Source organism: Pongo pygmaeus, chromosome 10 (genome assembly GCF_028885625.2).
Source record: "Pongo pygmaeus isolate AG05252 chromosome 10, NHGRI_mPonPyg2-v2.0_pri, whole genome shotgun sequence".
Classification (NCBI taxonomy): domain Eukaryota; kingdom Metazoa; phylum Chordata; class Mammalia; order Primates; family Hominidae; genus Pongo; species Pongo pygmaeus.
This window is the reverse complement of record NC_072383.2, coordinates 107,839,567-107,853,348: the sequence shown is the minus strand read 5'-3', so window position 1 is coordinate 107,853,348 and position 13,782 is coordinate 107,839,567. Positions and strand designations below refer to the sequence as shown.

The 13,782-nt window shown below is 51.3% G+C and overlaps 1 protein-coding gene across 4 annotated transcripts in view; it reads right to left on the bottom strand.

The window, feature by feature from the left end:
* Nucleotides 1-1,294: 1,294 nt before the first annotated feature.
* The window catches only part of ACACB (acetyl-CoA carboxylase beta), a 155,637-nt gene continuing 143,149 nt past the window's right edge, over nt 1,295-13,782 (bottom strand). For 3 of the 4 annotated variants that reach the window (XM_054445373.1, XM_054445372.2, XM_054445375.1), the window contains 9 exons: nt 13,287-13,383; nt 11,163-11,259; nt 10,416-10,551; nt 8,870-9,047; nt 7,062-7,174; nt 5,135-5,289; nt 4,242-4,412; nt 3,997-4,133; nt 1,295-3,286 (listed from right to left, as the gene is read on the bottom strand). In XM_054445373.1, the coding sequence (XP_054301348.1) occupies nt 3,160-3,286; nt 3,997-4,133; nt 4,242-4,412; nt 5,135-5,289; nt 7,062-7,174; nt 8,870-9,047; nt 10,416-10,551; nt 11,163-11,259; nt 13,287-13,383 (1,211 nt within the window). In that variant the 3' untranslated portion in view covers nt 1,295-3,159. Of the gene's footprint in view, nt 3,515-3,996; nt 4,134-4,241; nt 4,413-5,134; nt 5,290-7,061; nt 7,175-8,869; nt 9,048-10,415; nt 10,552-11,162; nt 11,260-13,286; nt 13,384-13,782 lie in introns of all 4 variants that reach the window. The other variant, XM_054445374.2, reaches the window with a different exon arrangement.

Here is a 13,782-nt window from a genome sequence, read left to right as displayed (position 1 = left end):
AAGGGAGAAAAGTCAGCCTTGTTAGGGAAAGCACTTTCAGCTGATGTCCACAGAGTAAACTCCAGCATCCTTAGCGGCAGATGGCAACTTGTGTCCGGGTTTCAAATCCGGATGAAAACAAACAATTGACCTGTAGTCTTAAGGATGCAAAATCAAATCAGAGCTTCCTCCTCCCCATCCCCGAGGGCTGCATTTCAGCTTGTTCTCAGCTCCTCGCCTCCCTGCCTGGAGGGTCTGCTGATGCAGACCACCATTAGGTGCTGCTGTGGGTGGAAATTAACTGCTGTCTTCTGGGCTAACTGGGCCATCTCCAGGGCTAAGGATAGAGCTCCAACTCAAACTAGTGCAAGCATTAAAAACAAAAAAACAACAAAAAAAAAACCATGGATAGGTTCCTGGGACTGGGCTACTGACTTCAGGCATGGCTTGATCCAGGCATCCAAGTACCACCAACAAGACTGGGTCTCCCCCTCTATCTCTGGGCTTGGCTTCCCCCTGCATTGGTAGGTTCTCTCCACATCAGCACTGTCAGCCATCCCTAAAGAATTCTGATCGGCTCTACTGGGGATACATGCCCATACCTGCGTCAGTCACTGTCAGGGGGAATGGAGAACTCTGATTGGCCCATCCCTGGTGAGGGGGAAATGCCTGGAAAAGGTGTCAGGCAGAATCAAGGTAACAGTTATTGTTATGTGTTTTGGAGACAAAATTGAATAGTCCCTGTGTGCTGAGAAGCCACGGTGGGGGGCAGGTCGGGGGGTTCTTGTGCAGTTTGGGTCCATGTACAACCAACTCCTAAGTGTGGCTTAAGCCTGCCCCCCAAGGACCTAGGTCATAAAAGGAAAGGGCTGGGTTCTGGAGCCAAGCAGACTTGATTCCGTCCCTGCGTAACCATGGACAAATGCCTTCACCTCTCTGTGCCTCAGCTTCCTCTTCTGCACAACAGGGGTGGATCAAGGTGGTGGAAAGGAATGGAACTCGCATGTGAAGTGCCTGGGCCAACTCCCTCACCCCTTCTTCCAGAGAAGCTCCCTTTTTGCCTGTGGTATAGACTAGGCTTGCATATAATTTTCTAAAACATTTTTCCCCAGTGCTTTCAAAAAGGGATGACTTTGTCCAATTCAGTCCAGCCTTCAGCTCCCTTCACTGCATCCCGTCTGCCCCTGTGATGGGAACTCACTCAAGGTCTCAGCTGTGGTGTCAGGAATGGAGGGTGCAAAAGGTGAATACCTACCTTTGCCCCTGGAGGCAACCTGTCTTCTCCAGTCCAGATAATAAAGTCAAGGCCAAAGTGTTTCCTTCAAAAAATAGTTTATTCTGCACATTTCCTAGTAGGCTCTCTGCCCACCGTTCCAGGGTAGCAGCTACTCATAACTTCTCTTTCTCTCCAAAACCAAGAGGGCCTTCCCAACAGAAAAACCTTCAGTTCCCAAAGCAGCATCGATTCTTCCCCTCACCCCAGCAAACCTCGGGGTGGAATAATGAATAATTCACCTTCTCCCACCCCTCACCGCCCCGCCCCACCTTCATTTGCCAGGACTGTCACTGGCTGATGGTCAGATTTTGTCTTTTTCAACTTGGATACCCTCAAGCATCCCAGCTTTTGGAGGCTTCCCTGGGCAACCTCATGGGCTTCCACATTGACCAGGCATCACATTCAGCATCCTTGGACAAACCACCCATCAGAGCAGCGGGCTGTGGCCAGCTCCCTCCACCCCTGACTCCGCCCCAATGGGAGAAACCAGAGGATCGCAGGGCCCCAGGCTGTGCCGCCTGCAGAGCCAGGAGCTGCTGGGTGCATTGCAACGTCCCCCCTGAGCAAATCGGCATGGTCACCACAGTCCAGTCCTTAGTCACCGACAGTTCTGCCCCTCAGGGTCAGATCCCACCATGCTCATCAAGCCAGCAGGCGAGGAAGCAACAGTGACTCAAGTGGCCCTCTAAGGGAGCAGTGGTGACCATCACAGAGGTGACACTTGTGAGCAAGCTGGGCCGTGGGTGTGGTAAGGGATTCCTCTCCTCCTCTGTGCTCCCCACTTGGGCAAGAGGAGGGTGCATGCACAGGCTGGGGACCAATCCTGCAGGGGGAAGGGGCAGTCCTCATTTTCCTTCGAGGGAAGAGGCAGGCAGAGGACCTTGAGCTGTGTGAGAGCATCCTCCAGAAGCCCTGAAACCTCCAGCTGGGCACTTCCATTCATTTTGCTTTCCCTCTCTCAAAAAGAGAATCCCTGGGAACCAGTGCTAAACATGGCCTATCAGTGGGACCCTCCTAGTGATTCACTAGCGCCATTTAGGGAACAAAACACCATTTCACTCTCTCAATAAAAAAATCATCTGGCTGAAGATGGTGGCTCATGCCTGTAATCCCAGCACTTTGAGAGGCCAAGGTGGGTGGATTACCTGAAGTCAAGAGTTCGAGACCAGCCTGACCAACATGGTGAAACTCTGTCTCTACCAAAAATACAAAAATTAGCCGGGCATGGTGGTTGGCACCTGTAATCCCAGCTATCTAGGAGGCTGAGACAGGAGATGGAGGTTGCAGTGAGATCATGCCACTGCACTCCAGCCTGGGTGACACAGTGAGACTTTGTCTCAAGAAAAAAAAAAAAAAAGAAAAAAAAAATTAATCCATACATTTTCCTGGGTGACTAGACAGTATCCAAAGAAACATCATTACAAAAATAGGTTTTCTCTAGTCCTGTCTATATATATATTTTTTTCCTTGGCCCATTTATTTGGCTGAAATATATGAGATGCTTACATCTAGTGCTGGTCTCAGAGTAAAAAAATAAAAGATTTCATGATGTGATATCCAAAGAGCCTAAAGAACGCCTGGATCCCACATGCCAGGCACTGTTTTGCAAAAGGAAACAGGGATGTTTTAGCTTGATTAGATTTAGTGATGCAATAAAAATGCTGTCTTTAGAGACAAAACAAAATAAACTTCCCAGCTATGGAGAGGAGGCTGTTTCTGTTTGGAAGAGGCACTCCTGGGCCTTTTATTGAGACGGGTGTCAGCTCGGAACCAGCAGCCCTGCAGAAGTGCCCAGGATTTTCTTTTTTTAAAAGCAAGTCTTCAAGGTCTGCTGAGGGTGTACGGGTGGTGGGTCTGGGTGGTTCCTTTTGCTGTGGTCCCGGGAGTGGCCGGGCGGGCCGGGGTCAGGTGGAGGCCGGGCTGTCCATGGTAGACAGCAGGTGAACGACCTGCGCCCGCTCAGCTGGGCTGATGTGCTGGCTCAGGTATATCACACAGTCCACGGCCACCTCGGGGTTTTCTTCAACCAGGCTGTGGGGGAGGTGAGAGGAAGGCTGGGATCACTCCAGCCACTTTTTCAGTGGCCTCAAGGGTGGCAGAGTCCTTGTGTGGGGCCACACCCCAGAATCCAGAGCTCCCGAGTCCCTGCTGTGGTCCCCATGGGGGTGATGGTCCTGTGCAGCAGGAGGGGCTGTGACCTGAAGTTCAGAATGCCTTGAGGCACCACCGTCCCTACTGGTCACTGCTGTGTGACATGACCTGAGACAAGACACTGCCCTGAGTCTCAGCTTCATCCCCAAAATGGGGTCCCCTGTGCTCGACTCCCTCCTTCACGGGGTGACCCCATGGCAGTTGGGGGAGGGTACCCTCTGGAAAGGTCAACACTGGCATGGAAGCCAGCAGCCTGAAGGCTAGCGGTTCCAAATGTGGGTTCTGTGACCGACCCTGCTCCAGCTGTGACTTTGGACAAGTCCATATTCCAGCAAGGTTCATGAGTTGGAAGCATCTCACACGGCCTTCCTAGCACCCCTGGGCTCTCTGCCCCACCCCAGCCACTGTACTGGGAGACCGGGCATTAGGGAGTGTGGTGTCTTTGCTGGGGAGCGGGGAGGGGGCAGGGACAACCCCAGACTGCACAGCGTGGCGGGTTCAAGTGGCTGCATAGGAGTCGGGCAGCCGGGGGTCAATCCTGGCTTGGGTCCTTGCCAGGAGGCTGGGAGGCAGGTGCGGTGGCCACTCACCCTCGGATGGTCTTGAGGACAGAGTCGTGCTTCAGGTACGTGATGTTCTCACGGATGGTGGAGCGCGGGCCATCCCCCGCCTGCCAGTGCTGTTCCAGCCACTGCACAACCACCTGGTTGTTGTCCCACAAGTAGGCCTGGGGAGGGGGCAGAGGATGCCTCAGAGAGGGACCCAGCTGTGGGCCGGCTGCCTCAGCCCTCAGCACCCCCTGTGCCCACTGGCCTCGTTCTCACCCCAGGCCCACCTTGACAGCCCCCTCCGTCTCCACGAACCAGCGGCGCAGCATGGACTGGATATGCACGTGACTCAGCTCCCCACTGGCCTGCAGGATCTCCTGCTTGACCTGGTCCTCCAGGAGGAGGCGGCGCAGACGCCAATATAGGAAGGTGCGTGCGGTCTTCCACTCCAGGATGTCCTGTGGACAAGCCAGGCTTGAATCCCCGGGAAAGGGAAGGAGGAGACGGGACACTGGCTCTGACCACACCCATGACAGTGGCTGCCCAGGGCTGGGCCCGGGCTCTGAGATCATTCCCAGATCATCCCAGGCAAGCAAGCTGAGGCTCAGGGAGAAGGCACCCGCTCAGAGCCAGGACGTCACCAGGACTCCAGACTGGCCATAGGTGAAAAAATGTCCCCCATAAAAACCCGGCACCCACCTCTACCTCAACCGACACAAACACAGGCTCGTGTGAGGCATGAGTCAGCTGGGAGGGAGAACAATGCAGCAAGAGAACCAATGAGCACTGGACATGCGTAGGAAGTGACTGTGGGAGTCCTTGCAATGGTGAGGGGTGAGATGAATGCTGGACAGGAACAATGGTTTCTACCCCTGGTCCAGGTCCAAACTGACCGAGCCATCAGACTAGTGGTCCCTGAACTTTGCTGCTTATTAGAATCTCTTGGGGATCTTTAAAAAATACGACTGCCTGGCTTCCATCCAGGTGTTTGGATTTCATTGGTCTGCAGTGCCACCTGGGAATTGGGATTATTTTAAAGTTCCCAGGTGACTCCCACCTCCTACAGCATTTGACCCATCCCAACCACCGTCGCCCTCCCCGCCCCCGAGCCCAAATGTTCTCCATGTTTTGGAAAACAGGGTGGGCTCTTTGCACCCTACACGGCAGCTATGGCTCTCACAGATATGACGCCCTTCTCCAGCATCCGGCCGGGCGTGTCGTGGAAGTCGGCGAACTGCACCGCCACCTGGTGGTAGATGGGGAGCAGCAGGTCCTCGCGAGCTTTCAGCCGGCCCTCCAGGTCCTTGCGGTCCTTGTCGGAGAGATCAGGTTCCCCTGCAGGTGAGCAGAAAGGCCAGTCAAGCCATGGAAGCTGGCCATATGTGGTGGGGTGGAGATTTTTTTTTTTTTTTGGAAGAAGGCACAAATCAGGATTTGCAGGACAGGCCTTGCCTTGTGAGAGGTCTGAGCTTTAACTCTGATATTACCCCTGCTGCTACACAGGCTGCCCTCAGCCCCCTAGGTCCCCCAGAGTCCACTGGCCTGGCCCCCACCCCAGGCCCATCTTGATGGCCCCCTTTGTCTCAGATCAAATAGCTAGTACAGTCTCAGAAATGCACTCACAATTTCAAGACAGCATTCAACATGCAACTCTACATTTTCCCCTTCCATCAGACCCACTGTGCTTGTAGGATACTATATCAATTATTTTTAGTACATATTATAAAATATGATAAGGGAATATTATAAGCAACTCTATGCCAAATTGACAACTTAAGATGAAATAGACAAATTCCTTGAAACACACAAACCACCAAAGCTCACCTGGGAGGAAACAGATAACACAAATAGTCCTATATATAACAAAGAAGTTGAATTTATAGGTAAAAACCTCTATCAAAAACATAAAGAAATAATGCCAATTCTGCACAAACTCAGAAAATAGGAGCGAACACTTCAACTCATTCTATGAGATCAGCATTACCCTGATACCAACCAAAGAAATTACATGCACACACTGTAAAAAATCTTGTGAATAGCACAGTTATAAAGACACTGACACTTAAAATAGATATTTAAATATCCATCTTGTGGCCAGACTCAGTGGCTCACACCTGTAATCCTAGTACTTTGGGAGGCTGAGGCAGGCAAATCACTTGAGGCCAGGAGTTGGAGACCAGCCTGGCCAACATGGTGAAACCCTGTCTCTACTAAAAACACAAAAATTAGCCAGGTGTGGTGGTGCACACCTGTAATTCCTGCTATTTGAGAGGCTGAGGCATGAGAATCGCTTGAACCTGGGAGGCAGAGGTTGCAGTGAGCTGAGATTGCGCCACTGCACTCCAGCCTGGGCGACAGAGCAAGACTCTGTCTCAAAAATAAACAAATAAATAAATAAAGAGAATTACATCTAAAGATGACAAGTAAAACAAAGCTGTCATTCAAACAAAATTAGTAAAATATCTTATGTCTGATTGGGAATTCTAAAGGAACATTTTGCCATCAAAATTCTGATATTCCCCATCAGCCCCAAATACTTCAACTGCTATCTTTTGTGTGTGCTGAGAAATAAATTCACGATGGCAATATATATATATATATATATATATATATATATATATATAATGTTAAAAAGGTTGATTTAGAAATGTGAATGTCCTCCAGTCATGGTAGCTCATGCCTGTAATCCCAGCATTTTGGGAGGCTGAGGTAGGTGGATTGCTTGAGCCCAGGAGTTTGAGACAAGCCTGGGCAACATGGCGAAACCCCACATCTACAAAAATACAAAAATTAGCTAGGCACGGTGGTGTGTACCTGTAGTCCCAGCTACTCAGGCTGAGATGGGAGGATGGCTTATGCCTGGGAGGCAGAGGTTGCGGTGAGCTGAGATTGCACCCTGCACTCCAGCCTAGGCAATAGAGCCAGACCTCAAAAAAACAAAACAAAACAAACAAAGACAAATGTGAATATCTTTAAAAATCTCACAGTTATTTTAGCTGTATTTTGGTGTTTCTTCATTTTATTTTTAACATCCTAGAAACCCCCAGGAGTGGGCCGGCTGGGCCTCTCTTGACCTCTGAGAGGTGAAGCCTTTGGGACCCCCTTACCTAGCTGTTCCATGAGCTTCTTGTAAGCTGGATCGAGCCTTCTCATTGACTTTATCAGATCTTTCTTTCGGAACTTAATCTCCACTGTCCCCTCTGGTTCCAGAACACCCCCCCTTAAAAGAGAAGAAGCAGGGATGGGGGTATATGAGGCATTGCCCAGCAAGCAACGGCTAATGGATGTGGGGGGAGCTGGAGGGAAGAGAGCCAGAAGATCTGGGTGTCAGTCCTCAGCTCTTTTACCCCCACACATGCTGTGTGCCCTTAGGCAAATCACTTTCCCTCTCTGGGCCTCTGTATCTTTACCCACAGATGGAAAGACTGAGCCAACTGTTTAAAATAATGCTTTCTGAACTCTGGAGGGCCCCTTTCAGGTCTAAGAGTGTACGATTTTTTCCATGGCAGCATAACCCTCTTGCTCTCCAGCCACAGTCCTCTCTAACTTTGCTAATTTCTGCCCTCCTAGAGGCGGGGCACTGTTTCTGATCGCTTTAAATCTCACAAAAGCACCTTGAGAGCCCGGCGTAGTCTTGTGTGAGCTGTCCTCCCATTTCCAACATACATTTTCTTTTCTTTCTTTTTTTTTTTTAGACAGGGTCTCACTCTGTCACCCAGGCTGGAGTGCAGTGGCACTATCTCGGTTCACTGCAATCACTGCCTCCCGGGTTCAAGTGATTCTCCTGCCTCAGCCCCCCGAGCAGCCAGGATTACAGGCATGTACCACCATGCCCAGCTAATTTTTCTATTTTTAGCAGAGACGGGGTTTCACTGTGTTGGCCAGGCTGGTCTTGAACTCCTGGCCTCAAGTGATCTGCCCCCCTTAGCCTCCCAAAGTGCTGGGATTACAGGCGTGAGCCACCACGCCTGGCCTCATTTCCAGCATTTTTATTTATCCCTCATTCTCCCCCTGCCCCCTTTTGCTTTTGACAGCTTAGAAGCCCTGAAGAATGCTGTCGGTAGCTCTGAGCTTCCTGGTGGCCAGCAGGAAAAGTTAGCAATGACTCCATTCAAGTGCTGCTCAGTATCCTGAGTCTTCCTGGAGGACTGACCTCAGCAGTCCCTGACAAGGGTCTAAGTGCCCTGAATGCAGGACAAGCTTGGCCCATTTGCCACCATATCATAATGTCTAGCAGAATGGCTGGCATACAGTGAGGTAATCAATGGATATTCACTGAATTGACAAATGAATGAGGGAGTGAACACAGGAATGCTGTGCCTATATTTGGAGCAGAATGACTCTTGAGGCCTTTACATCCTGTGTAGCATGTAGTTTTCACTTCAAAGTCATCAGTCACTGTGCTGTGAACATTATTGTCATCATCCTTTCTGTAAAAATCTCTGGAATAAATTCCTCCTAAGGAAAGTGCCAAGGAGGTTACCTCTCCTGCGAAGAACCAGTATCCTCTCAGGCAAGTATTCATTCAGTCATTTGTTTAGCCAGTATTTTCTGACCACCTACCAGGAGTAAGGCACTGTGCTAGACCCTGGGATATAAAACTGAATAAAACATTTCCTATAGGAACTCATAGCTTTGGGAGAAGCTCAGAGTCTAATGAGAGATCCATGGCTCATCATATTTCCCTTTTCATCCTGGCTGCCAGGAAGCTCAAGTGCTTTCGGTCTTTCCTTTTTATTTTTTTATTGCAAACTTCCTTGGGAAGGAGGAGTATAAACCATGAAAGAAGAGACAACATTTCTCCACCACCTACAGGTTCCAGCCACTGCATCCCTCCATGATCCCCCAAGGTCATGGGCTCTCAAGGCTGGGAGAACAAGAAAAGGCTAAGCCAGGCTAAGGGCAACACACCCACCTGCTCTCTTTGTCCGCATACATTTCTATGCACAGCGGGTTGATGGTGGCGTCTATGACCACCCAGGAGCCTCCCCGGAGCTCCGCGTAGGGTGGGATATAGATCAGGATGGGCTGTTTGTATTGTCTAAGGCCGTCCACGATGTAGGCTCCAAACTTCAGCACCTGGTCATACATGTCTGAAAAGCAAAGCAGCCTCCCAGTTCAGGGCCCTCCCTCATCCACACATGAAACCCACTGCCCTAGTTGTCCTGGGGGTCCTGAGAGAGTGAGCCCAGCTGGGAGGGTTGGAGAGCACTGGGCTGGGATTCGGGAGCACTGATTGCTCTCTAAGTGGCTGTGTGACCTCGAACAGGTCATTCACCCAGCGTGGGCCTCAGTGGCCTCATCTGTGAAGGCACAGGGAGAAACCAATCTCTAGGATTCTTTCCAACTGGAATTGAGATGCCCTCACCCGTGACTGTCCCTGCCCTGTCCCACCATTTCCAGCAAAGAAAACCCTCGGTAACAGTCACACTGATCCTTCCCCAATGTGCACGGGCAACATGGCCCTTATCTTCCACCAAGACACATCCAGGTCCCCAGGTACCCTACATGAAAACAAGAATGCAATAGTAACAGCACTGACAATCACACTGCATGCCAGCAATTGGCTCATCAGACCCTTACCTTGGCCCTCTGAGGTTGGTCCTGTTCTTAACCCCCTTTTACAAAGGAGGGAAACTGAGGCTCGGTGATGTCACCTAGCTAACAAGGACTCACAGCAGGTCTGTCTGCCTTCCATCCAGCTCTGTCCTCAACACCCCAGTGATCCAACAGCCACTCTCTCCCAAAACATGCTTGGTGACTTAAAAAGCCCTCACACAATTGTAAGGTCACATGAAGCTCAGAGCAGCTTTCTGTAGAGGGAAGGGTGGACAAACATCCTCCTCACCTTGCCAAATGGGGAGGTGCCTGCCCAGGTCACCCAGCAGCTCCTGGGGCTGCCCCTCCCTGACCTGCACCTCATGGTGTGACCTCTAGAAAGTGACACTTTGCCTCCAACTCTCAGTTCCTCATTGTTTTTTTTTTTTTTTTTTTTGAGATGGGGGTCTCACTCTGTTGCCCAGGCTGGAGTACAGCCTCAACCTCCTGGGCTCAAGCAATCCTCCCACCTCAGCCTCCCAAATAGCTGGGACAATAGGCATGCGCCACCACGCCCAGCTAATTTTTTAAACATTTATTTTGTTTTTTTGTAGAGACAGGGTCTTGCTATACTGCCCAGGCTGGTCTCAAACTCCTGGCCTCAAATGATCCTTCTGCCTTGGCCTCCCAAAGCACCAGGATTACAGGTGTCTGCCACTGTGCCCAGCAGTTCCTCATCTTTAAAATGGGGTGGTGGGGCACCTGAACAGTCTTTTCTCCTCAGGGTTGTTGGGAGACACAGCTAAGATGATGATGGGCACAGACTAGGATATTAGCATCACCACCCAGAGGGTGCTGTCCTGGGTGCTGACCCCAGGCTGACCCCAAGGCTTTGGGGTAACCACAGGCAGGGAGGGGCTTACCTTTCATGCCACCAGAGAACCCCCTCCAGTTGGCAAAGATCATCAGGGGCAACTTCTCCCGGTTGAAGTCCTTGATGGCCTGGGCGGTTTTGTAGGCTGAGTCTGGGAACCACACCTGTCCTGCCTGCTGAATTATCTGGAACACAGAGCTGCGGGGATCAGATGCCTCTGCACAACTGCAGCCCAGGACACAGGGACGGCTGCCAAAGCCTCGCCCTGGATGGCAGGCGGTCTGATCTGTGCTGGCCCCAGCACCAGAGCCAGGGCTCAGAAGGATGGACGCCCCATCTCCTCCGCTCAGGACCAGGCTTGACCCTCTCATTGCAGCCCAACAAGGTTCCCATTGCCCTTGTTTACAGGCTCCGATGGGTGCAGAGCTCATTAAGGTCACACTGAGTTGGGGGAAAGCCAGCCCTGGAACCCAGCCCTCTTGACTCCTGAGCTCTTCTCAATCTGTGCCCTGGCCTAGTGCAGAAACAGCAACAGAGGCAGGGCAGGAGGCGGGAGGGGTTTCTAGGGACCTTTATCATCTGCTGAGGAAGAAGCAAGATGGTGCAGCCATTTATGCAACCCACAGAGAAAGTGTCAGAGAAACAGGCACTGAGCCCCCCAGGGCCAGGGACTGCACTGGGTCCCCTGCTTCTCCACCTGAGTTGGCAGGGCAGGGATGGGACCCCCACACCCAGGACCCACTCTCAAGACAGTACCGCTGGCTGAACCAGCAGCCACAGCTCCCGGCCCCCTCACCTTGGCCTCAGAATCCAGGTTGGCAGGGTCTGCAGGGACTGCCACCTCCACAGTCCGTGTCTCCACAGCAATCACTCCCACGGGAATCCCCCCAAGCCTGGAAAATGAGCACCAGTGAGCCAGGCCCTGGGCAGCACCCCAGGCGCATTTGGGGACCTCTGGGTGTGTGGGTGAGGGCATGTGGAGGAGAATGCTCTTTTTAATCTGGCGGATTATTTTATTGGAAGGCAAAGAAAAAGCCCCAAAATGGTAAGAGCCTCGAAAGGTAGCAGACCTGTTGGTGCCCTTTTTGAGGCAAGAACCATCAGAGGAGGGCTGGGATGGTATAGGGCCTGGAGCAGCATGAGCCACTAGAACTTTCCGTGATGAGGGCCACGTTCTCCATCTGCACTGTCCAATACAGGAGCTGTGGGCTGCACGTGGAACGTGGCAAGTGTGAGGAATGGAACAGGTCATCCTCTGTCACTTTGACTTAGTTCAATTTAAACTGAAGGAGCCGGGCATGGTGGCTCATGCCTGTAATCCCAGCACTTTGGGAGTCTGAGGCAAGAGGATTGCTTGAGTCCAGGAGTTTGAGACCAGCCTGGACAGCATAGTGAGACCCTGTATCTGCAAAAAATAAAAAAACTGGCTAGGTGTGGTGGCGCACACCTCTAGTCCCAGCTACTTGGGAGGCTGAGGTGGGAGGATTGCTTGAGCCCAGGAGGTCAAGGCTGCAAGGAGCAGTGATCACGCCTCTGCACTCCAGCCTGGGTGACAGAGCAAGATCCTGTCTCAAAATAATAATAATAATAATGAAACTAAAGCATCACATGTGGCCAGCAGCTACTACACTGGTTTAGACATCAAGTTGCACTTGGAAAGGGCGGAGGGATATTGAACTGGACAGAGACTCAGCTCAGGAGATGCCATGACATCAGTTACTTGCTACTGAACTGTGCATCACTACATGGTTCTCGTTTACCCTACGAGGCAGGGGTGGGGGAGAGCAGTCTTCCAATCAAAGCGTTTTCACATGGAAGGGAGTGGGTTTTTTTTATTTTTTGCTTTTAAAAATATAATTTATTTTATTTTATTTTATTTATTTTGAAGATGGAGTCTCACTCTGTCACCCAGGCTGGAGTGCAATGGTGCAATCTCGGCTCACTGCAACCTCCGCCTCCTGGGTTCAAGCAATTCTGCTGCTTCAGCCTCCCGAGTAGCTGGGATTACAGGTGCCTGCCACCACACCCAGCTAATTTTTGTATTTTCAGTAGAGACAGGGTTTCACCATGTTGGCCAGGCTGGTCTCGAACTCCTGACCTCAGGTGATCCACCCGCCTTGGCCTACCAAAGTGCTGGGATTACAGGTATGAGCTGCCACGCCTGGCCCTGGCTGCACTTTAGTATTCATTGCCCAAGATGTAAATGATAGCAGCCATTCCCACTTATGGAGTATGTCGATTTTAAGTATTTCACACGTTATTGCATCTAATCATCACAATAATCCTTTGGGGTAGAATTATTATCCCTATTTTACAGATGTGAAGGACCAGAGAGGGTGATGGAGATGGGGCTTGGCCTCAGGTCTAATGCAGAGCCTGGACTTATAGCTGTGACATCGTGCCAGGAATCTGAGTGGTAAATGATGATGAGGCAGCTTGGGGCTCATTATAAGGAGGAACTTTCAGGCAGGTGGAGCTGTCCAAAGAGATGAAGGCTACACGGCTGAAGGGTGAGCTGCCCAGCTTGGAAAGCATGCAAGCATTTCAGCCTCCCACCAACAGTGGCATACAACAGGGCTCCTGTCCATGGCTCTCCTAAGGTGGAATTCAGAGTGCCAATGTCTGTGAAGTTTTCTGGGGAGAGCACCCAAGGCCACCTTCTGATGCCCAAAGGGGTTGTTAGCCCTCGTGGCCTGGGGACTGACTACAGGCAGGGGTCCCAGGCCTCAGGAGGTTGGCTGAGATACCTTCTAAGGGTACACACAGACACTCCAGAAACCATTCCCCAAATTGGTTTTTTCTTTTAGAAAATCCTGAGGCCAAGAAGAAAATTGCCGCTGGAGGTCCCTGGCCTCACACCTGGGGGCCCCAATGCCTGGTGAGCCAGACATGGGTAGCCTGCTCCCGTCTTCATGATTACCTTGCTCGTCCTGTTACCACGGTCTGTGCCCAGGGTGCCATGATTTCCTTGAAACTGCCGTGGTCAAAGAATCCGCTCTGCCACGTTCCCTTCAGAGCTGTGGGCAGAAGGGCAGAAGCCCAGGCTGGAGGGCCAGGTGGCTGGGGGCCCCCAGGACACACCTGGCTGTGCAAAATCTCCCTAAGGACAGCCTAGCTTTAACCTCATAGCCCAGATACCCCTTTCTACCTAAAACCACACAGGTCCCAACCCCTTCCCCCCTTCCCCCCTTCCCAAAATGCCTCAAAAGACAAACAGGGCTGCAATAAATATACCAAGTCAAGAATTCAGTCTGTATGGAATATGTGACTACCATCAACAGCCAGCCAACTCCAAACACATAGATTCTAATCACAGTCTCTGCCTTCTCTTCCTAAGACGCAGAGAGTGGACAGACACCTCCAGAAGGTGGGATTTCAGGAAGGGACCACCTTTCCCAAAAAACTCATCCCTCACC